Raw genomic sequence first — 24,776 nt, forward strand, 5'->3', positions numbered from 1 at the left:
GTGTAAATTAAGAATAAGACTGAAGTTAGTAGAAAAAAGTGAGGCTGTAGTCATAAACTAGGAATAATATAATATTTCCTAAAATGACAACATTAAACCCCAACATTTACTCTTGGCGGCCTATGAATTTTGCTCTGTGCTTGCAGTTCTCAAGTCATTTACTTGACTTGACATGAGTAATGTCCCGCCAGACCTTCCTAGGCTGGACAGGGTAAGATCGTCCCACCCTCACCCCGCTTCTTTAGGAACGTGGCTCAGCTACATAGAAACAAGAAAAAGAAGAGAAACACCCATTCCTCAAGAGGTGCGCAGGGCAGTTGGCACTCGGGGTACCGAGAGCAGCCAGGCGGTTGTGAGTGAATGAGCAGTTGAGTCCCTATTCTTTACACCATGGTCATTGGTAGTTTCAGCCTGGACTGTCAGAGCCACACCGCTAAAGTCATTAAATTCTTTTATACCTTTATTGCCCTTTTACACATTTGAGTAATGCTGGAGATGTTGGTCTAGACTCCATGGTAAGTTCTGAAGTAGACACCAGGAAACTTGGAGAAAACTTGTTATATGGCATCTATTTATAACCAGTTTAGAATCAGGGACTGCTTGCCTCAGATGGAAACTGGCTGAAGAGTAGTGAGCTGCAGCCCTTCTCTCTGCACACTCAGGTCCCTTACCAGGGCCTTCATGTCCTACGGGATCTGCTGTCTGCCCGCTCTCCTCACCTCACCCTTATTTATAACTCGGTCGCCCCCTGGTCTGGCTGTTTCTTGAACACGCTGAACTGCTTTTTGCTTCAGGGCCTATACTCAAGCGCTTTGCTCTGCACGAGGTGTTCTTCACCTGCTCTTGGAACAGCAGCTCCTTCTCGTCATTCAGGTCTCCATTCAGATTTCCCTTGGCCCCTGCTTAGGAGGGTGCACTCTGGAGCCAGGCTGCCTGGACGCAAGCCTGGCTTCACCCCTTGTTAGCTGGTGACCCCGGGCATGTGGTTTAATTTCTCTGCCTGTTTTCCCGTCTGTAAAATGGGTTACCTTGTGTCCCGAAAGCCTTAGCACAGTACGTGGTGCGTGGTGCCTGCCCTGTAAGTACGGGCTGCCGTTGCTGTTCCTGGTCGTCTGTCCCGATGCAGCCCCCACCGCGGGTGCCTTGTTTTGTTTTATGTTGTTTGAAAGTGACTGATAATCACACAATGACTGTACATGTTGTGTTACCCTGTTTTACTGTTTCTCGTAGTGCTACAGTCAGAGATTATCTTGGGCGTTTGTTGGTTGTTGCTGGCCTCCCCCGACTGAGCCTCTGCCCCAGAGTAGAGGCTCTACGAAGTCAGGCGGCACGTCGCCCTCCTGGTTCACCCTGTGTCCCCGTGACCTGCAACGGGATGTGGCACGTCGAGTATTTGTTGAATAACGACAGGAATTAATTTATAGGCCAAATCATCTGTTGTGGTTATTTCCAGAGTGAGGTTGTGAAATTGTGTCACACCTGCAGGATAATACTGTGTTTTGTTTTCTCTGGTTGAGAGTTGGGCTGGAATCCTCCTTATTCCACAGAGATACCAAATAGATGAAGAGCTGGGGGTCAGAGCTCAGCCTGGTTTAATTCCACTGCACATTTTAAACTTGTAATAAAAAATCTCCTCATGGACGCCAGCTCTTAAGTTGTTTTCTGTGAATGGAGTCATTATCCAGAGTTCCACATGGAGTGTGTGCATTTTATTTTAGCTCATGAGGCTCCTGTGCGTGGCGCCAAGAGGCCAAGGGGCTGGGGAAAGACTGATTTTATCTCTGCACTAGGGCTGCTCTGGTATTCGATATTATGACTGGAAAAGAATTCACTCATTTAATAGGTATAAAGTAGTACTTCATTGTAATTTAAATAGACCTTTTTACATAAATAGTAGGGTTGAATATATTGTCAGCACTGTTTCTCTGGCAAATGATAGATGCTCAAACTTGTTTAAGCAAAAAAAGAGAACTTATTGACTCTCTTAACTGATAAGTTTGGCTTCCTAGGCCCGGAGGCAGAGCACGCCATAGGCAGTTCCTGGGTTCTGTTCTATAAGCTTAGCAGCTGCAGTGGGAGCGAAGTTCCTAAGGAGGTAGTTCCTGATGGGGCCCAGTCCCACTGCTGAGCCAGTGCGGACCCTGACTAGAAAGGCCTGGTTCTTGTGCCTTTGAAGACAGGCTTTGGGGTCAGTGTGCTTGACCCACATGGATTAAAAATAGAGAGGAGGCAGTTTCTGAAGAAAGTTTGGTTCTGTTGCCACACTAATAGATGCTGGGCAGACGAAACCAATAGACGTACAATGCACTATTTTTGTAGACTAATTTTATTTCTCATTCTGTAACATGTCTGTGACTTTTTAACAGACGAGTGAGAGTGGCTCTCTCTCATCCAAGGTCACACATCTAGCTGGTGGCAGAGCCAGAGCTTTCGCCTGCCTTTGTCTGGCTTCACAGCCTGGCCTCCTCAGGCTCTTCTGGTGCCCACCAGGACCAGGAGTGGGAGCAGCTCGCCACAGCCTAATTCCCTTTGAAGTCTAGTTTGTTTAATGTTAAAGTCATTAAAAATTTGCATTCCACTCTATAAAATGTTAATTGTCATGTGGAAAAAGGCTTTACATGATCTAGTGAATAAAATGGATGCTCAAAGGAGAGGAGCCCTGTTCTCTTGTGGGTGCCGCAGGCCACGTGCCCTGGTAGGAGAAGCACAGCATCCCAGGGCCCCGCGCTCCGTGCTGTTCTCTGTCCTCAACAGGGACTCAGTGAGTGGTGTTTTAGAATTCTAGAGAATATGAAGTGAGAGAACAAAACATCGTACATGTAAAGAAGCTTGTTATGGCCCAAAGGGGGTTCGTCTGCCCCCCGCAAGACATGCCAGTAGTCAAGAGGCAAGGTGATAGGAGAGAAAGGGTTCTTGATTACAGCTTGCTAGCAAGGGGGAAGATGGCTGACTCATGTCCAAAAGAACCATCTTACAGAACAGACTACAGGCCAGTTATATAGGGGGCCTGCTGGTGGGAGCAGACATCTGGGCTTAGTTCCTGATATTCTTTTGTTTTACTGGATACGCATCAGAGACTGGAGCAACGCCCTATACCCTGATCTTTCAGTTGTTGTTGATGATGGCTGTCAGCATAGACTCTCTGCCCAGGGGTTATCACGTTGCTAAGGAACTCAAGAGAACAAAGTTATGAACTTACAGCAGCTGGGAGGGGCCGTAAGATCCACAAAGCACGTCTGGATTAGTTAATCAGAGGTCATTCGAAGTTACAATATGCTTTCTTTTCTACAATATGGCTTCCCTCACATCAGCCTGGTGTTCAGCCGGGATCAAGCTTACATTCTGTAAAGAACACACTGTCGGTCCTGGCAGAGTGAAGCAGTTTCCCTCACTGACCATCTTCATTCACCACCCTCCTCCTGGGTGTTACTTGTGAGCCCTGATGCCCAGCAAACTGGTTTTGGTGAGAAAGGGCACCACTGATGCCTCACTGTAGTATTTGTTTTCAACATACTGTTTTAAAGTTTGCATCTGTTATTTTAAGCAAGATAAATGTATTTTTTTTGTGTGTGTGTGAGGAAGATGGGCCCTGAGCTAACATCCATGCCAATCCTCCTCTTTTTGCTGAGGAAGACCGGCTCTGAGCTAACATCTATTGCCAATCCTCCTCCTTTTTTTCCCTTTTTCTCCCCAAAGCCCCAGTAGATAGTCGTATGTCATAGTTGCACATCCTTCTAGTTGCTGTATGTGGGACGCCACCTCAGCATGGCCGGATAAGCGGTGCATCAGTGCGCGCCCGGGATCCAAACCTGGGCCACCAGTAGCGGAGCTCGTGGACTTAACCACTAAGCCACGGGGATGGCCCCTAAATAAATGTATTTTAAACTTCGTTCAGTTTTATAGAAAAGCATATGGCAGTAATGTGAAGAACTTTTGAAAATACGAAAAATAAATACTCTTGATGGATCAGTTTTCAGTTTTGCAAATTACCTTCCTCAAAGGAAATTTTGAAGGTGTATTATGAGGGATTTCCTCACCCTTGAGACTTGGATTTTTTTTTTTGAATTATGTTGTTAGGACCCTTTCATTCAAAGAATCATTATGAAATGTGGCTTAGGGTGTTAGATTTCCACTACTAATATAGGGTGATGACTCTTTAAAAATCAAGTATGAGTTTGTAAACTTGTCAAAAATGATCATTTTGTATTACATAAATGCGTATGCAAACCGTGATCAGAGTTTGCTTTTATGTCATAAGATTGTCTGCCGAGGACTGTCGTTGGTCACCTGTAGTAGAAGCTGCAGGTTGTCTGGGAGGTTTAATGAGATGTAGATTGGCCTTTACTTTGAAGACATCTCTCATACTCTCTTTCCAATGAAATTTCTGTTTTTCAGAGTAGAATGCATGATTGTGGCCAATGATGCCACCGTCAAGGGAGGTATCTACTACCCAGTGACGGTGAAGAAGCATGTGCGGGCACAAGAGATCGCGCTGCAGAACAGGCTCCCCTGCATCTACCTGGGCAAGTCACGAGCGCAGTGAAGTAAACTGTTATTAGCTGGAGAGATCCAGACCACCTAGAAGGCTACGTGTGTGACTTTATCAACGGGTATTTTAAAAAACTGCTGGTTTCTCCCATAATTACAAAAGAAATGCATGTTCTTTGCTAAAAACTCTGGGAGAAAAAGTAAACAAGAGCTACCCATGATAATATCACTGAGGAATAACTCCTGGTGATATTTTGGTATCTGCCAGTTTTTCTCTACACTGTGTGGGGTTTTTTTCTTTCATATATTTTGTTTTTCTAAGAGCCATAATGGGTTCAAACTATGAAAAAATACTAGCTAATATTTATGGATTCTTGAGTGCCGGGTACTATGTTAAATGCTTGAATATGTATATAATTTGAGCAGATGTAATATAAAGAAATTTAATTTTCAATGAAAGTAAGTTTGTATTTGAAATTAAAATACATTTAAATCTAAGGATGTTTCAAAAAGAACCAGTTTAAAATGGGCACGTCCTGGAATTTGGTTTAGTTTGGTAGAACTCTGGCGTATACTGTTCTCCCGTGTGAGCATCTGAGCAGGTACTGATGGGAGAGATGCTTTCTTCTGTGGAGGTGAATTTCTTGGGCTGACTCACAGTGTGAACTGCTCTGCAGGTGTAGGAGCCCATGCGGCCCTGCTGCTTGGGGGGCCGTGCCCTATTAGCTTTAGCTAATCCTCAAAGGAGAGAATGTCCTAAACATTTCTTAAGTGGAATTTTGCGCAGAGGGAGGAGAGCCTAATGGGTTTGAGGAAAACAGGAATCCTTGTGGCTGTGTTGGGGGATCGGGGAGAGAGGCTGTGTGATAGTTCAGAAAGATGGGCAGGTGCTTTGTGAGGGTGATTAAGAACCGATGCGGTCGCTCACTCGAGTCTTCCCATGTACAGCACACTTTGTTCTTGGAGATGACTTACCAACTCATTTCCTCGTCTTCAGTTGATTCAGGAGGGGCGCACCTGCGTCGGCAAGCAGATGTGTTTCCAGATCGAGATCACTTCGGCCGCATATTCTATAATCAGGCGATTATGTCGTCTAAAAATATTACACAGGTAATTTCTCATTCATGAGATATACTGCTTTTGGCTCCAAATGTGTTTGCCAACTAGATACTCTGGGATGACTTAAAACAGAATTTAATACAGAATTTAGTTGTTTTCCACAGAAAGTATCTTAAGATTTTATCTCCAGTCAGATTCTGCTGTTAATTATGGGAATACTCTTATACTGTAATAAAGGTTATTCATCGAAGGAAAAGAGTTTTTAAAAAGAAAGGGCACTGAGTGATTGCTTTTTTAGGACCACGTTCTGCAGAAACTCTAGTACATGGATGAGGAGACGTGTACAAGAAAGTTCACCGTGGCATTGTTTGTTACAGCCAGTTAGAGGACAACTTGAGTCACCATAGTGGGAGATTAATAATACAATTCTGAGCTGTTAAAATGAATGAACTAGAATTGTATGCATCAACGTAAAAATATGTCTCAAAAAATATGTCGAGTAAAAAAAATACTAGACTAAATGTATAGCCAATTGCTGTTTGTGTAAATGTTAAATACATCAAATAATCTATTATTTATGTCTGAACATACGTGTGGGGTGATACACTCAGCTTTACCAACAGTGGAACCTTTGCCGTGGGAGGGAGGTGAGAGGGTCTGTGGGGGTGGATAGAGGCTTCAGCTGTGTCTGAAGGATTTTATTCCTTTAAAAAAACCTGGCCAGGGCCGGCCCCGTGGCTTAGCGGTTAAGTGCGCGCGCTCCGCTACTGGCGGCCCAGGTTCGGATCCCGGGCGCGCAACGACGCAACGCTTCTCCGACCATGCTGAGGCCGCGTCCCACACACAGCAACTAGAAGGATGTGCAGCTATGACATACGACTATCTGCTGGGGCTTTGGAGGAAAAATAAATAAATAAAATTATAAAAAAAAAAAAAAAACCTGGCCAAATGTCAAGATTTATTAAGACTGGGAATTAGGTGAAAGGATATTTATTTAATTATTCTCTTCTTTTTTGCGTGTTTGAAATACTTCATAATACTGATGGTGCCCCTTTATGTTTCGTCATTGGATTTCTTCAGTTTGTGGTATTTTTATTAATATTCTGGTTAACTAGTCTTCACTTGCAGTTAGTACGCCTCTCTTCTTTATTTGCTGTCCCTGTGGTCTGTTGCTGTGACGACGTAGTGACCTTGCCTACCTCTGCTTCGTGTATCTGAACAGAAGCTTCTGCTGTGCTCACTTCTGCACAGATGGCCCTTCCATTACGTGGTAAGAAATTCCTATTGTGATCTCTCGTTTTACAGGGGAAAGTAGCCCACTTAATCTGGTAGTGTAATTTAGGGAGCTGTACTAACCTTGTGTTAGTTTCCTAGGGCTGCCATAACAAATTACCACAGACTGGGTCGTTTAGAATAACAGCAATTGACTCTCTCAAGTTCTGAAGGCCAGAAGTCTGAGGGCGAGGCGGCAGCAGGGCTGTGCTCCCTCAGAAGGCTCTAAGGCAGATTCCCTTCCTGCCTCTTCCAGCTCCAGGGGCTCCAGGCGTCCCTGGGCTTGTGGCTGCATCCCTCCAGTCTCTGCCTCGTCTTCGTGTGGCTTCTCCCTCTGTGTGTCTTCCCTTCTCTCGTGAGGATGCTGTCACTGGATTTAGGGCCGACCCAGGTAATCCAGAGTCATCTTATCTGAAGAGCCTCAACTTCATCACATCTGCAAAGACTCTTTTTCCAAATAAGGTCACAGTCATAGGTTCTGGGGATTCGGGTGTGGGTGTATTTTTGGGGGCGACCATTCGACCCACTGTAGACCTCTGTCACCTTGTGTGCTTATTCCTTGCTCTGTGTTTCTGTTCATGTAGCTTTTGTGGGCTCTGTGTAAAACATCAGCCAACATGTAACAGGTGTTTTTGTGAGCGAGGCCCTGTGCTGGTGAGTAAGACCAGGCAGGGTCTCTGCTTCTGTGGAACATAAATCTCCAAGTGCTTTAAAACCAGGGCTTTTTAAAGTTACTCGACAAGTGTCGAGTATTTTTGAATAAGCAACACCTGCTTGTGATCAAAGTCTAAAGTGTCTGACGGGTATTTGCCTGGATGCCTTCCTCTGGCCTGTTTTATTTTTGTTTCCTAAAAGTTTTGACATCAGTATTTATATATATATAGATAGATAGATAAAGGCCCTTCTCTTTGCATTTATTTTTTCTACTTTACTCCAGTGGGAAGTTTAGGGTAAAGGTTTACCTTCCTATGTCCTTATGAAGCTCTCAGAATTGAGAAGAATTTCTTTTTTTTTTTTTTTTGTGAGGAAGATCAGCCCTGAGCTAACATCTGTGCCAATCCTCCTCTTTTTGCTGAGGAAGACTGGCTCTGAGCTAACATCTATTGCCAATCCTCCTCCTTTTTTTTCCCCAAAGCCCCAGTAGGTAGTTGTATGTCATAGTTGCACATCCTTCTAGTTGCTGTATGTGGGACGCAGCCTCAGCATGGCCGGAGAAGCGGTGTGTCGGTGCGCGCCGGGGATCCGAACCCAGGCCGCCAGTAGCAAAGCATGCGCACTTAACCGCTAAGCCACGGGGCTGCCCCGAGAAGAATTTCTAATTGTTACTGTTTTCTCGTCTCCGTGGTGGTAGTTCTCATCTTTTCCCCGACGTGTGAACTCTGAACCTGGCATGAGCACTGAGGCTCCTTCTTCATGCTCTGCAGAGAAGGTCTGGCGACTGTGAGGGCTCTTCCTCCTTAGAAGACACGGCTTGCTGCTGTCTTCCTCCCTTCTCCCCGGAAGCCTTGTCCCTCTTGCCCAGGCTGGACCTGTCGTTTATAATCCTGGTGCCGCCCCTCCTTGTGCGTCGTCACTTAGACCTGCTTCTCTTTGACTTGAGTGTTTCTCATCCGCTGTTTTCCTCCCAGACGGTAATCCTGTTGACCGCCTCTGTTTTTAAAGAAAAAGGAAAAGCACCAGAAGTAACGCCACAAGAAAAGGGCCTTTTCTAGCTCTGCTGCTCCTTGAAGCGGCTCTCCTTCTGGGGTTGGCAGCCTTCCTAGGATTGGCCCAGTGCCTTCGCCCCTGGCGCCCCCTCTCCTTCCGCCCTCCCTGCCCCCGAGGGAGTGAGGCACACACCAGGTCTGCCTCCGCACAACCTCTCCGTCTCGGCGGTGTTGGCGTTTGTTCCCGCTCTTGAGATTCTCTTTAGCTTCATGCCCTGGTGTTCCCTCATTCTTCTCCCAGCTGCTCGTTCAGTCCTCCCACCTCCGCCCAAGAACTTGTCCGTGATGCTCTGATGAAACTTGGCGACAGGACCGTGGTTGCTGTGGCCTGCCCCGTCCTGCTTGCCTCGGGGCTTCTGCTGTCCTCACACGCTTCCTGCTGGTTCTGTAGGCCCCACCAAACGTGGAGCACCTTCGCTCTACGCTCCTCTGCCCTCACCTGCTCCTGTTCGTGTTGGTGGTCCTTCCTTCTTCCCTTTCCCTAGGACTGCGACGTTGACGTCATCCTTGACTCTTCTCTGCTTTTCCCCTAGTTGATCCTTTTAGGTGAAATATGTGTATCTTCCTTACTTCTGTATCCCCAGGAGCTCCTCTGTTGCTGGACGCATGATCACACATCATGGACCTTTGAAGAACGAAGGTCACTTGAGTTTTCTCTTTGGACTGAGCCTCTCAGCTCCGTTCCTCTCCTCTTGCCGGCGCCGTGGGTGGTTCCAGGGCTTCATCACCAGCTGTGCTGCGGCACAGGCCTCGCCCACCAGTGTTCCTGACCGCCTGGTCTCTCCTTTTGTGTCCACTGCGCACTTTACTGCAAGGTTACTTCTCCTCTGGTTCCCTGCTTCCAAACCATCGTTTCTGTGACGCCAGCGTCAGACTTCGCCTGGTACTTAAGGCCTCATGCGGTCTGCCTCCACCCTGACTTTCTACCCTGTGTGCACACGGCTCTCTGTTCTTCACTGTGCACCACGGCCCTGTACGACGTCTGCTCAGGTCCAGGCCAGGCCCTCCTTCCCCCCTTAGACCTTGGGGTCTGAGTCTCCAGCCCACTTTCCAAGGCGCATCTCACGACACCCTCGCCAGAGAGCTTCCCCGGGTCCCCTGCCGGGAGGAATCTTTTCTTCCTCCTGCCCCCGTGCTTCTGGAGCTACACCTCGCTCCTGGCTTTATCCCTTTTTTTTTTTTTTTGTTTTTTGTGAGGACGATCAGCCCTGAGCTAACATCTGCCAATCCTCCTCTTTTTGCCGAGGAAGAGTGGCCCTGGGCTAACATCTGTGCCCATCTTCCTCCACTCTATATGGGACGCCGCCACAGCATGGCTTGACAAGCGGTGCATTGGTGCGCGCCCGGGATCCGAATCTGCGAACCCCACGCCGCCGCAGCGGAGCTCACGCACTTAACCTCTTGCGCCACCAGGCCGGCCCCGTGCCTTTATCCCTTTTATCTAGGTATGTGCTGACTAATTTTCCCTTACCAGGCTCTAAGCCACTTGAGATTAGTGTTTACATCCTCACACATTCCCTGAGGAGGTCCTTACTCAATGTATTGGAGGACCCAAACTCCTTACAGCTAACTACTGGAGTGATGTCCCACATACTGAGTAGTTCTAGTCCCTGTGTTTGATGTATGTTTTATTATTTATGGAAGACTCTGGTGCAGCTAGACTGATGAAAACAGTTTTGGTACTTTGCTATACAAAGCAGTCACTTGTACTCTGGTGATGTTGTGTGTGCGTTTTGATGGTGAGAACCAGCTTCCTCGTGGCCAGTTCCTGTTTCCCTCCCCAAGGTTGGTTTTTATTTCACGTTATTAATCTTGCCCGTTGTAAACCCATTTATCCGCTTATTTCTCAGATGCATGTCTCTCAACGGTCATAGGCTGTTATTTTGTAATCTTTGCAGCTGTCGGGATGTGGACAGATTCCTACAGACCTTCCAGGGTTGAAAATTTGGGTTTTGCTCTCGGGAGGAAAGACGGTTGAGCTAGGTGCAGACTCTGTGTTCCTGTTCCCTCCCCTTCCTCTCTGGTAGGTTTTAGGACCCCTTATTTGTTTTTGAAGTTTAGAGACCTGGTGTGTTGGGGTCAGGCGTCTTTCTTGGAGCCTCCTGTCCTGAGGACACTTTCTGGGCCTTCTGCAGATCCACACCCGATGTGGTGAGGGCCTGGGAATGCACGTCTTTTCCTGTCCTGATTGTGGTGCTGTGCTGCTGGCTGTTTCAGTGCGAGACTTACAGTCTCTTCAGAAGTGGAATCAGCTCTCACGTGCCCATTATTTGTAATCTGGTGGTGATCTCGTCTAGCTCGTCTTTGCTCGGGTGCGTCAGTGCCCGTCCTCGTGGTCCTGTGGCCCTTACCACAGCGGCAGCCATGCCCAGCGTGTTCCTTCTCAGGTCTGCTTATCCGTCTGCCGGGTTCACTCGCAGCTCCGCAGGCCTTCCACTTCCTTGTGTTTCTGCCAGTTTGTTCTTCTCCTTGGAGATCTACCTTGAATATTCCTGAGGTGTCCCTCCCTTCCTCTTTCCTTTCCTTCCCCCTCTTCCCTCCTTGGCTTACCTCATTTTTGAAATTTATCTTCTTTCCTTCAGAGCTTGGTAATTGTTTTGAGGGGTTGGTTAGGACAGGCACTGAATGCCATTATTTTTAAAATACATTTCAACCTGTTCATGAAGCCAGATTGGGCCTGGGGGAGGCAGAATCTCTCTGATTGCTGCTTTGAGGCTCTGATGAAAAGGTTGGGGAGGGAACTGGACGTTCTGGGTAAGGCAGACGGTTTGTTCTCTGTATGCGTTTCAGCTGTCCAGTTGGACAGATAAGCACGAGTATTCTAGAGTCACTGGCATGATCAGTCAATGTAGTTGATAATGTTCTTAAATTCTGGATGGCTATTGAATTGATATGGGTGTACTATGGCTTTTATATTTTAATGGCAGCTCTTCAGGTAGAGGAAGAAAAAAATGCGATACAGGCAGTATTTGCTTCCCACAATTACTTTAAATTGAAAAAGAAGTAAGATGAGAGATTGAAAAGTATTATATTTTTAATGACTTTTCCATCAAGGAGATGAAACTTTTCCCCCTTCAAGTGATATTACATTTATCACAGCGTGCCTTTGAACTGGATAGTCTTCTGCAGTTTTTCAGTGGAACGATGGAGGTCGAGGTCACACAGCTTTTCAGACTTAGGAATAAAACCTCTTGACTCCCTCTCAGGCCCTTTCCGTGGGGCAGGCTACTGGCCTACAACACGTGATTTGTTTTTGGTGCAATGAGAACCAGCCTCTGTTCAGGCAAGACCTGGAGGGTAATGAAATTTTGTCTAAAGTTTTTTAAGACTGTTCCCTCTGTGTTGTAGCATTTCATTTCCTTTTACTCGAAAACGTTGCTTGTGCCTTCTGTGGGATGGTCACAAGTGTCGTGACTGTGGGTCACATGTCACTCTGAGCCTTCTTGCTGCTGCTTGCTCTGGAGTCAAGTCTTTGAATTGCACAGGCTCCTCACCCTGCAGGAGGGTCTCTCGGTGCGTGCATGTCACAGGGCAGGCCCACCTCACTGGGGACGGGGTGGGGGCTGTAGCCTCTTCTTGTGGTTCTCGGGAGTTCTCCTTTGTTCTGATGCAGGTGAGGGTCACCGTGATGGCTCTCCTGGCACAGTGCCTGTGTTGTGCCTCCAACAGAAGCCAAATCTGCACCTCTGAGCGTGGTCAGAACACTCTATGGTCACGCATCTCACGTCCTTTTAATATCTTCTTGGTGGGAAAGCAGCAGCCAGCCCTCGTGGCCTAGTGGTTAAGACTGGGCGCTCTCACCGCCATAGCCTGGATTCACTTCCCTGTCAGGGAACCACACCATCCGTCTATTGATATCATACCGTGATGGCTGCGTGTTGCTGTGATGCTGAAAGCTGTGCCACTGGGATTTCCAATACCAGCAGGGTCGCCCATGGGGAACAGGTTTCAGCGGAGCTTCCAGACTAAGATAGACCAGGAAGAAGGACCTGGCCATGAAAACTCTACGAACGGCAGCAGAACATTGTCTGATAGAACGTCACAAGGTGAGAGGATGGGGCAAAAAGACCTGGCAGGGGTCTGCTCTGCTGGGCACAGGGGCGCCAGGAGTTGGAGTCCACTCCACAGCACTAGCAACAAGAGAAAGCAGCAGAATTTTCTTTCTGGGGTTCCAGACGATTTGGCCAGCGTGGCCCTGTGTAAGGTCTTCGTTGTACCACAGACGAAGGCTTTGGGAGGTGGAAGGCAGTTGGTGCTGTGTGGCCGCGGGCTCCCTCTGCTCTGTGAGCGGCAGCAGCGGACAGTGGAGGCCCAGCTCCTGTTGGTGACGTTCACTCTGCTTTGTGAGCAAGCGAAGGGCTCAGAGTTAAGTGACAAGAAGAGGAGATTGTGTGACAGTGGTGACTTCTCTTGTCTGTGATCCTTTATTTAATTTTTATTTCTGTTATCAGAATCTGCTTTAGCAATGTTAAGTTTTGCACCGTTAGATACTTGTGGCTGGACTAGCCTCTCTCTCTCATTGATGAACATTTGGGAATTGTGATTCTTGTATATGTAGTAACTCTACTCTTGCTTTTTAAAAAAAAATTTATAACAGCTTTATTAAGATATAATTCACATAATATACAATTTACCCATTTAATATGTACAGTTCAATGGTTTTTAGGATATTCACAGTGTTGAATCAATTTTAGAACATTTTCATCACCCCAGAATGAAATGACACTTCCATTAGCAGTCACTTCCCATTTCTGTCCAATCTCATTGGCCCCTGGCAACCACTCATGTGTTTTCTGTCTCTCTGGATTTTCCTGTTCTGGACGTTTCCTATAAATGGAATCTCTTGTGGCTGGGTCTTTAGTTAGCACCATGGTTTCAAGGTCTGCCTGTGTCTTTCTCTTGGGGGAGCAGCGAGGTGGAAGACAGTCTCTCATCCCCTGACCGTGGTGGGTTGCCGCACTCTTTCTGTGGGAAGCCCAGCGCCAGCTCTGGCACACACGCTCGGGGACGGGATCACATGGGACGTGAGCCAGCAGTCAGGGTTACTGGGGCCGTTATTCGCTGGTGTCCGACAGGTGGAGTGTCGGAGTCCTTGGGTGGGAAGTACCGTGGAGAAGAGGCATCTGGAGTGCCCTTGGGAATACAGTAAAATGCCCTGACGTAGACATGTCAGCTCCTGCTGAGCCGTTGCTGCTAAACTGGTATCTCCTTTCTCCCCTGAGATGGCATGATGCCGTTCAGTTTCATGTCCCTCATTTTTGTCTTACTGCATCGTGACAAAATAATCCTCTTTCTTTGTCTCCGCCTCCATCGTGGTCTCTGGAACTTGCTGACGGTTCTGTCTTCTCTCCCTTGGTCCCTACTGTTTTCATGGAGCGCTGCTCTGCCCCTTTAGCTCTTTAGGTCTGTCTTTTGAAAATTGTCCCCTTTTAGATTCCTGTGTCATTGTGACTCTTCTCTACTTCTTTGACTTTTTTGGTGCTGAAATCGTTGAAGCTGAATCTGGTGTTCTAGTACAGAGAACAGGCCGATAAGGTGAAACCGTGTCCTTTGCTCTTGACAGAACCTTCAAGAAAAAGCCCATAACATATTTCAAACATGCAGAAAGTACAGAGAATAATAGAATGGAATGCTTGTGTACCCTCCACTCGGGGTTAGGAAGTGTTAACATTTCAATAGTTACTTTTTGCCTCAGTTTTTTTTTTTTTTTTTTTTTTGCTGAGGAAGATCAGCCCTGAGCTAACATCCATGCTAATCCTCCTCTTTTTGCTGAGGAAGACTGGCTCTGAGCTAACATCTATTGCCAATCCTCCTCCTTTTTTTTTTCCCCAAAGCCCCAGTAGATAGTTGTATGTCATAGTTACACATCCTTCTTAGTTGCTGTATGTGGGACGCGGCCTCAGCATGGCCAGAGAAGCGGTGCGTCGGTGCACGCCCGGGATCTGAACCTGGGCCGCCAGTAGTGGAGCACGCGCACCCAACCGCTAAGCCACGGGGCCGGCCCTGCCTCAAATTTTTAAACATATTTATTTACAGTTTATTTATTCATTCAAAATATTGTATTGATGGACGTGTTGGTTATTTGCACATTTTCATTATGATGAACACTGCTAAGATGATGTTCCCTTGCGCTTCCTTGAGTTTTTCTAGCCATAGATATTTTGAAAACAAACTTTGGGGTGATTGATGAGTAAAAACAGTAAGTGATAAACACTTCTGTGATATGTTGGTAGAGAAATGTTGCAGCCATTTTTAGTAACATATAGGAAATAGGGAAAAATGCTTTTTGTGATAGCCATTCACACGGAAGATGTTAACTCATGCTGCCTTCCATTTTTGGATTAATACTAGTGTGACATTGTTTTTTTCAAAACATGTTTGTATGACTATAAGGAAAACTGATGGAATATTGGAATTAGTGGCAAAAACCACTTTCATATGATAATTTAAGAAAATATCCATTACATACTTCCCTTATTTTTCTTTGTGATATTATTTATTCCTATCTAGGGGTAATCAGCCAAACCCTTATTTATTGTTCCTTATGTCATTCTAATCTCTAAGCAAGGATTTTTTTTGAGCTTTTATTATGGAGAATCTCAAATGCACACACAGGCAGAGAAGACAGTTCCGTGAGCCCTCGTGAGTGTGCCCCCAGCTTCAGCCCAGTCAGCTCTCTTCTGAGCAGGTTTCTCGACTGCAATGCTGACATTGGTTTTATGTGTAGAACATATCATATTTGGGTAACATAAAACATTAACGGCACTCATTTGAAGAATTATTTCACTATTCCTGTGAGGTAAGTGGCAGTTATTTAGAGCACTTACTATGATAAGATTTAAAAGTTATCCTTTTAATAGAGTTGTGCTAATTTATGGTGGATTGTGTTAGGTGCTCAGGCTAATGGTCTGTCTGGCCAGTCCTCTCTCTGACAGGGAGATTGTCTATAAACTTTGTAAAAGTGTGGCGTAAGCCCTTCAAAACGCTTTGATGCAAGATGTTAGGAAACTGTTCCAGCCGTTTAGCGGCCTCCGTTTTTACTCCATCCCTGAAGTACAGGACTAGTTAGTAACGCCTCCCAGCCCTGTGGTGTTTGGGGGACTGTCGACCCCGAGACCGTGTGATCCATGGCTTGCTGTACTCCGGGGTTCTTGTGTGCTTGGCTTCCAGATAGCGGTGGTCATGGGATCCTGTACGGCCGGAGGTGCTTACGTGCCTGCCATGGCTGACGAAAACATCATCGTGCGCAAGCAGGGTACCATTTTCTTGGCAGGACCCCCCTTGGTAAGAACATAGTCGCGATGGATTGATTGATTGAAGTAAAATGTACATAATATAAAATTTGCCATTCTAAGCATTTTTAAGTGTACAGTTCTGTGGTATTAAGCACATTCACTTTGTTTTGCAACCATCACCACTGCCCAACTCCAGAACTTTCTCATCTTCCCCAACTGAAACTCTGTCCCTGTTAAACACCAACTACCTATGCCCCCTCACCTCCACCACCCTTTGCATCCTTGATTCTACTGTCTCTACGGATTTGACTACTCTAGGTACCTCCTGTAAGAGGAATCATACAGTACTTGTTCTTTTGTGACTGGCATATTTCACTTAGCATAACGTCGTTAAGATTCAGCTGTTTTGTAGCATGTCAGAATTTCCTTCCTTTTTAAGGCTGGATAACATTCCGTTGTATGCATATACCACATTTTGATTATCCATTCATCCAGCAGTGGACTTTTGGATTGCCTCCACTTTTGAGCTATTGTGAATAGTGCTGCTGTGAACATGAGTGTACAAATACCTGTTTGAGTCCCTGCTTTCATTTCTTTATACTCAGAAGTGGAGTTGCTGGATCATGTGGTGATTCTGTGTTTAATTTTTTTAAGCAATCACTTCATTCCTTTTATGGCTGAATAATATTCCATTATATGGATAGATTGCATTTTGTTTATCCATTTATCATTGAGAGACATTTGGGCTGTTTCCACTTTTTGGCTATTATGAATAATGCTGCCGTGAACATTCATGTACAAGTTTTTGTGTGGACATATATTTTAATTTTTACTGGATATATACCTATGAGTACAATGCTGGGTCATATGGTAACTCTGTGTTTAACATTTTGAGGAGCCGCCAAACTGTCCAGAGCATATTTTCCGTGCCCCCCACAAATGTGTTTCTCCATATCCTCGCCAACACTCGTTACTGCGTATCTGTCTTTGACTGTAGCCATCCTAGTGGGTGTGAAGTGGTACCTCATTTTAGTTTTGATTTGCATTTCCCAAATGGCTAACAATGTTGAGCATCTTTTCACGTGCTTGTAGGCCATTGTATATCTTTTTTGGAGAAACATCTATTCAGATCCTTTACCCACTTTTTAATTGGGCTATTTTTTTATTGAGTTGTAAAAATTCTGTGTGTGTGTTAGATACAAGTCTCTTATCAGATACATGATTTGCAGATATTTTCTTTCATTCTATGGGTTATCTTTTCATTTTCTTTATGGTGTCTTCCCTTGAAGCATTAAAGTTTAATTTTGATAAAGTCCAATTTGTGTATTTTTTCTCTTTTTGCTTGTGGTTTTGGTGTCACATCTGTGAAGCCATTTGTCTACGCCTAGGTCACACATATTTAATCCTTGTTTTCTTCCTGGAGTTTTAGAATTTTAGCTCTTCCCCTCAAGTCTGTGATCCACTTTGAATCGAGTTGGAGTGTGGTTTGGGAAGGGGTCCAGCGTCCTCCTCAGTGTGCGTGTGCTCTTGTCACAGCACTGCTTGCCGAGAGGACTGTCCTTTCCTCATTGAATGGACGTGGCTGAAGAAATAAACTTTTACTTATTTTTTCTTCTACCTCAGCTGTACTCTTGTTGGACTCAAGGTCAATGACAAGTTGATAAATTGTTAAGTGAAAGCAGCAAGTTAAGTGAACACCCGCTTATATACAGGATGTGAACTTTTGTGTAAAATGGGGGAATTACACATTTTTAAGCTTGTATGTACATAAGGAGACTCTGGAAAAGACACAGTAAACATTGTTTAAATGCAGAGGAGAGGGAACAGGGTGGGAGAGAGGCCTCTGACTTCTGAGCCTTGTGAAAGCATTACCTTTTCAAAAAGGTTAAGTTTTTCAAAGATAAAGAAGTAAGAACAGATTAGGTAGAATGACTGTGAGAGGTGCTGTAAATTTCGAATCCCAGCAACCTGTATGAATCTCTGGTAGGGCCAGCTGCATGATTTGCTGATCCCAGTATAAAATGAAAATATGGGACCTCTTGTTCAAAAAGTAGGAGAAAAGTGTTATTAAAGGTACTAAAATAGAAAACATTTTCCTTTCTTCTGTGGTCCCTTTACTTGTCTTGGTGTTTTTTATTTGCTGTTTAATGACATGTGCCCTCAAGCGTGGAATACTCCCCTTCCCAGACATCTCTGTTTTCAGCGGGCCTGCCATCCCAACCCCCAGTGGACACATGACCCCAAGGGTGTGAGCCTCCAGGCCAGGGTGTGCTCCGTACCTGGCTGGGGAGTGGGCGAGAGGCTAGCCCTTAGCTCCCACCCCTACCCCGCACTGAGTCACCTGTTGTCGAACATACCTCAGCACTGCCAGCCCAGGTGAGGGACGCTGCTGCTGTGTTCCCTCTGAGATAGCATGGGGTGCACACCTGACCCCTGTCTTCCCCATGCCCATGCCAGGCCCCCAGTGGGGGCAGATGTCACAGTTGCTACTCGGGGGCAGGCAAGAGGAGGTAGGGCAGGGCCAGGGCCCAGTTGGCAGGGAACCAGGGAGCCAAGAACCCGTCTCAGGGAGGCGGTGGGAGGCAGACCCAGCAAGGGCTGAGGCTCCAGGCCTGGCGCACATGCTCTGTGGTTCTTCAGACTTCACCTACAGCACACAGATTCAGAGTGTGTCAGTAAGAGTTTCAGGAGGGCGACACCGAGCATTAAGCTCCAAGCACAGGGCCCTTCTGAGGGTGTGACCCTGTGCGACCTCACTGGTCATCTGCCCGTGATGCAGTCACTGGGGACTGGATTATGTCATCCCAGGCTCTTTCTCACCTCCTCTTTGGTCAGCTCCAGTCTAGGGATTTCCAATAATACTGTCATTGCTCTGCCGTGCATATGTCACAACGTGGTCCTGTACTTCAAAGGATGAAGAGAGGTGGGTGAAGACACAGATAATTACTACACCTTGCAAGAAAATGTCCCATTATTTAAGTACAATCCAAGAATATGAAATAGGTGAAAAGAAGAACATCAAGGAAATTACAAAACTATAATATCCGTACAATGGAATATGATTCAGCCATAAAAAGGAATGGAATTCTGACACATGCCATAACATGGATGAACCTTGAAAACATTATGCCGGGCACAAGAGGACAGATATTGTATAATTTCATTTGTATGAAATATTTAGAATAGGCAAATTCATAGAAACACAAAGTTGGTTAGTGGTTTCCAGGGACCAGGAGGAGGGTGGACTGGGAGTGACTGCTAATGAATGTGGGGTTTCTTTGTGGAGTGATGAAATGTTCTGGATGTAGGTAGTGGTAATGGTTACACATTCTTGTGAATATACTAAATCTCCGAATTGTATGCTTTTAAATGGTGAATTTTATGGTGTGTGAATTTTATCTCAAAAAGTAAGTTTATTACTTCAAAAGTCTGTCAAAGAATGATCTTTGGTTTTGGAATATTAACACAAATTTATTTAAAAGAGTATGTTAAAAAGAGTTTATGCTTTCTCATGAAATAAGTGTGTTTTCCCAATGATTGCATTAATTTTTAATATCTTTTATTGAGGATAGGTAAGCCTGAAGAACTGCCATTTCAAATGTGATAACAGTCTCAAGACGTTATTCAAAAAGCCTGCAGTGTTTATTATTTATTTCTCTAGCTATATTTGATAACTCTCATTGGTTAATGAGAGGAAAATTCACTCACAATTTACCTTTGTATAATAAAGGGAACAAACTTGCGTGAGTAGTTCTTGTTCATTTTTCATTAGAGAATGAGTGAAGAGGTGACTAAATGGTGAAAACGTCTTTTGGGGAACATAGGCAGCGTTGCATTGAGGAATAATGCTGGCTGTTCTCGAGAGGTTTTGTGTAGAGCTGGCCAGCCAGGTGTGTGTTCAGTGGATTCAGACGTAGCTGGCGCCTAGAAAGAAGCAGGGCAGCAGCTGCAGGAGTCTGCCCTGCTGGGGGGCACTGCCCCATTCAGGGCTCGGCCGGGGGAGGACCATGTTTATGGGGAGAAGCAGCAGCAGCGCCTCAGCTGCTTGAGAATTCTAAATTTTGCTGCTTGTTTTACCGAAAATTGAGAAAAGGTTTTCTAGGTTTCACACACAGGTAGGGTTGAGTTGCTTTAGCTTTCAGTGGCTTAGACTAGTTGAGAAAAATGCATAGTAATAAGACAAGTTTTTGAAGGAGGTTTTTGTTCTCCTGTCTTCTGTTTATCTTCTGAACTTATTATTTAGGAGAATGAGCTGTTTTAATTTTCTCTGGGACTTTTGTCGTCTTTGCGCCTGTCACAGTATCAAACACGTTGTGTATGTTCAATGAATATTAACCAATGACAAATCCTTGTATTTTCAGTTGATATCATCAGTTCCCTGAAAATGAGTATAGCATATCGGTTGTTTATTCCTTTTTACAACTTAAATTTCCAGACACTGCTTATATTTAGTTATTGTCTGGGCTGAATGCTATTTTACACTGAATTTTTTGGGAAGAAGGGAACCCAGAATTTAGTTCTAGGGGTGGAATAATTGGAGGTGAAAATTTTAATTACCTTTCCCTGTGGGATAATATTTTATTTAAGACAGAGCTTTTGATGTAGTGAATAAGTAACTTCTATGCTGTATTTTAATGTTTATTATTCTAATAAAAGCTTTTCCTATTTGAAGAAAAAGAAACAAATCAATCAACCCAAAGCAGTAGGAATCAATAAGCAATTCCTAAGACATCAGTTTGGCATTTAGAACTAAATGATTTTTTTTTTCTTTTTCCTGTTAGAATTTCTCTGGCTATAATTAAGTCCTTCTTAATTTATTACTTGAGGTTTCTTTCTTTTTGGTCACATTCTGCTAAATCTTAGATGTAGGTAATCTTGGAGATTTCTTTCCCATCTTAAAGGTATTATACCTTTAAGAGTTTGTTTGTGATCAGTAACTGGCATTTTTCAGTAAAGACGAAAAAAAGGCATTCCTTCAGTACATTTACTGAGTGTTCAGATAGGAACAAATCACAGTTCCTGCCATCAGGGAGCTCACAGCGCAGAGGGGACCACAGAGGCACGTGCAGGTTACCGAGATGCAGTCTGCACAGGCCTTGTTGGAGGTGCCCGGGGGGACCCCTGGACCGGAGATGAGCAGGCATCGCTCTGTCAGTAGCGATGAGGCCGGGGGTCAGGGAAAGCCGGGCAGAGAGAGTGACTTGAGGTGGAGCTTGAAGGATAGTAGGGATTCACCGGGTGGGTGAGAGGAGGGCGCCAGGCAGTGGGAGCAGCGTGTGCACAGACACGAAGCCGTCAGCGCGCGTGTAGAGGCAGCGTGACGCAGGGAGGCGCTTGGGTGTCCAGGCCGGAAGCACCTGGGCTCCCTTCAGGGCTGGGCAGCTTCCTCAGTGCCTCTGGTTCAGATGTTCCTCTGTAGGCTGGAGACAGAGTGTTTTCTTGGTTTACTCGGAGGGTGGGATGAGAAAACACAGCGGTAGGTGCAGGGGGCCGGGGGGTGTGCCTGTTGGGGCCGTGTTCGGGATCTCACCACTGAGCTTTGTCCTCCTGTCGCAGGTTAAAGCCGCCACCGGAGAAGAGGTGTCAGCCGAGGATCTCGGGGGCGCTGACCTCCACTGCAGGTGCCGCAGAGGCCGTGGTCCTTTCCGGGATTGATGGTCCTTGTTGGTTTAAAAGAAGTTTTAAATTATTTTTTCCAAGTGTTAAACTGGCCAGATCAAACCACGGTTTATTTGTTCTCGATCTGTTGTTTTAAGGTTCACTTTTGAACTGTAGAGTTGCCTTTCCCAGCTAGAGCATCAGCTTTTTCCAGAAGGACTGGAGAGAGAGTTTGTTTTTCTAACAAACATCCGTCGAGCACCAGTTATGTGCCAGGCACCATTCTAGGTACTCGGGATAATTAGATAGATGTTGTCTTGGGCGTTGTCCTCGAGGACCTTACATTCTAGTCAGGGAGGCGGGCAATAAACAGACAGTTACCAAAACCTTGTGTAAATGTGTGCGCACAACAAGGCCTGCGGAGGAGAAGTCAGGGAGAGCACAGAAGGGGGCGTCAAACCCAGTGTGTGCAGGTGTCGACTGTTGAATTAACATTTGTTGAGTGGAGCACAGAGTGCTGGGTGGTGAGCTCACAGAGAGACAAACGGAGAAGGTCGTTACCCACAGGTCCCAGAGGAAGGGCGTGCCTCGAGGGTCACGTGGGGAGGTCAAGCCCGAGTGCAGGCCGAGAAGCAGGTCCTGGGGCACGTGCCTGTGTACGGGCCGTGGGTAGAGCGCTTTGGGGTTCTCGGGCCATGGCCATAGTGGGCAATTCAAACGAAAAGAGCGGGGTTTTGGTAAGTCCCATGAGGGCCTTATCTGAGGGGTGCGTAAGGCATACAGGTGCTGGGAGGCAGGGGAGACTGGTCTCTTGAGAAGTCACGTCAGGACTCACTTTTGCTGTGACTCTGCAGCTGCTGTCTAGGGCACGCACTTGCATGAGGGGCTGGTGTCAGTTTAAGGTCCCTGCAGGCCACTTGGCCAGACAGAATGGATGCTCAGGTAGCAATACCATGGAGTAGCTAGCTCAACTCTCCGTAGCAGCTAAGTGTTTAACAGCGGGTTCCCTGGGGGGAGGGAAGAGCCCTGCTCCGTGGCATCTGCCACTTTCTGTGTATAAACTGTCTCACTGTGGTTGATTTCAAGCTACCAACACGACGCCACTGAGTGTGGAGTCTGGAAGAGATGCACAGTTGGCTCTTGTGAGTCAGGCACAAGCTGGCTCCTTCACATCACTGGTCTAGACATTGTAGGTTAGAGTTCAGGGGTAAGAAGACCATCTACCTCCTAGAATTTAATGAGGATTAGATGAGATGATATATGTAAATTGCTTGAAACAATATCTGCTTTAAAAAATACCTATAAATGTTAACTACCATTATTATTGTTGTTTATCATCATAATTGGTGATTAAAGGTTTTAGACTCTTTTTTTTTTTTTAAGAGCAATTAGGGAACCATGAAGAGCTTTAAGCACAGATGTGCTATTATCAAATATTTCATTTAAAAAAAGCCCTCGGCTGCTAAAGGGAGACTGTTTGGGGTGTTGGCAGGAGTCTGCGTGGGGTAGCTGGGTGGTGTGTCCACAGCACAGGTGAGAGATGCTGCTGTGTGGATGGCTGTGGTGGCCGTGAGGGTCAAGGCGAATGACTGGATGTGAGCTCCAGTTTAGAGGTGGAATTGAGGGACTTGGTGGATGTCTTATATGGGGCACAGGAAGGCGAGGTGACAAAGATGATGACCTGAAATGGTTTCATTTCCTGAGACTGGGAAGGCGGGAGGATGAGTGGATTTGGGGATGGGGCAAGGGCTCAGGTGTTCCTTTTGGGCCTGATGAGTTAGAGATGCTGAGACATCCAGGTAGAGATGCTGAGTAGACAGTTAACACATGAGTCTGGAGCCCAGGTCAGTGCTGAAGATCTGTGTGTGGGGTCCTTGGCACAGAAGTGGGACTAGATGAGCTCACCTGGGTGGATGTAGGTAAGGAAGAGGGCCCAGGACATGAACGACAGGTAATCATCGAGCCTGTGGCCTGGCAGATGGCCTCCCTCTGCCTGACCGCACATGCAAGGAGGCAGGTGCTGTGAGCAGTGCATGTCCTTCCCGCCTCCCCATCACAGAGCACTGCCCTGCCTTGAAGAGCCAGGTCAGGGTCCTTCCTCTGCCTCAAGTTTTCGTTTGTGCCTTTCTCATCAAGCACTTACTGTGGAGAGATTGAGTGCACTGTGTGTGGGTAATGCAGAAGAATTTCAGGCCTAGCCTCTGCCCCCAAGGATTTGTGATTTAATTAGTCAGATAAGAGAAATAAATGAGTGAACTCAAAAACAATTCCAAAATAACTACAGTAGCATCTTCCAGTGTTACAGCCAGAGGCGAGAGGAGGAATGGTTCGGGGACTGGGTGGAGGAGCTGCGGCGGGCAGAGTGGAGCGCAGAGGGAGAGCGTGGGTTTCTGCCCAAGCGTGCACAGCACAGCCGTGTGAGCGGAGAGGCACGCTCCGGTCTTACCTGGTGTCCACTGACCGTTCCGGCATTGTAGAGTGGAGCTTTCAACCTGGAGACGGAGGATGCAGGCAGACGGGTGGGCTCAGGACAGAGTGGGCCGCCACCCTCTGTAGGTTCCTGAACAGGGAAGGACATAGTGTTTGAGGAGCATTAATTTTAAAAAAATTTTGACTGTTTAAAAAAGTTATCTGGTGCAAAGCTGTAGGCAGTGTGTCAAGTTAGGGGTGTAGGTTCTGGAATTTGTCTTCCAGTTGCCTCACTTTTAATACCCCTGTGACTAGACAAACCACTTAACTTCCTTGAGCCTCATTTCCTCGCGTGTAAAATGAAGATGAGAATAGTTCCTGCCTCATAGCGAGTGTCTGGTGCATACTAGCACTCTATTACTAGCTGTTATTATTAATAATAGCCTGTTTAGAATCATGGGAAAATGATTAGGTGGTGATGGCCTTTTTTTGAACAGTGTCATAAAATTTACTGGACACAAATTGCTTTGGTTTCTCTCTGTCTTTAAATACGTCTTTCTGTCTCTCTGATTAGTCGTTCTTAGTAGTTAATTTGGTACAAAGACTTGTGTAAGATAGTCTCATCAGATGTTTCCCTTTCCTGTGTTTTGGTAAATACTAGGCAGTTTTTAAAAGAAAGCACTTTAAATATTTACTGATTTGGAAGCAGTTCCTCTGCTTCTCTTTGCTTACGAATTTCTACAGTGTGGCTATCAGTCAGCACTTGTATGTAGCTGGTGTTACCTGTGAAGCGTGTAAAAGGTGTGATCAGTTGTAAATGTTGTACTAAATTAAAGAGACTGAAGGGACCACCATTTGCAGAGGCATCGGAGGGCTGCAGAGGGGGTGAGCCTGGTCTCAGCTCCTACCTAGGAACTTCGGTCCTGGCGGGGAGGGTGACAGAACCACTGAGAGCCCAGGTGTTGGAGGAGAGACAGTATCGGGGGCTAGGATGGTTCATGATCTTCCC

At 46.0% G+C, this 24,776-nt stretch overlaps 1 protein-coding gene across 6 annotated transcripts in view; it reads left to right on the forward strand.

Moving 5' to 3' along the window:
* Positions 1–24,776, forward strand: part of MCCC2 (methylcrotonyl-CoA carboxylase subunit 2) — a 62,005-nt gene that overhangs the window by 17,143 nt on the left and 20,086 nt on the right. For 5 of the 6 annotated variants that reach the window (XR_009222560.1, XR_009222556.1, XR_009222562.1 and 2 more), the window contains exons 5-8: positions 4,396–4,523; positions 5,486–5,598; positions 15,696–15,809; positions 21,317–21,381. Coding sequence is in view for 3 of the 6 variants with exons in the window: in XM_058558351.1 (XP_058414334.1) it covers positions 4,396–4,523; positions 5,486–5,598; positions 15,696–15,809; positions 21,317–21,381 (420 nt within the window). In the remaining 3 variants the exon portion in view is untranslated. The remainder of the gene's footprint in view (positions 1–4,395; positions 4,524–5,485; positions 5,599–15,695; positions 15,810–21,316; positions 21,382–24,776) is intronic. The other variant, XM_058558665.1, reaches the window with a different exon arrangement.

The sequence above is a fragment of the Diceros bicornis genome, chromosome 1 (genome assembly GCF_020826845.1).
Source record: "Diceros bicornis minor isolate mBicDic1 chromosome 1, mDicBic1.mat.cur, whole genome shotgun sequence".
Classification (NCBI taxonomy): Eukaryota; Metazoa; Chordata; class Mammalia; order Perissodactyla; family Rhinocerotidae; genus Diceros; species Diceros bicornis.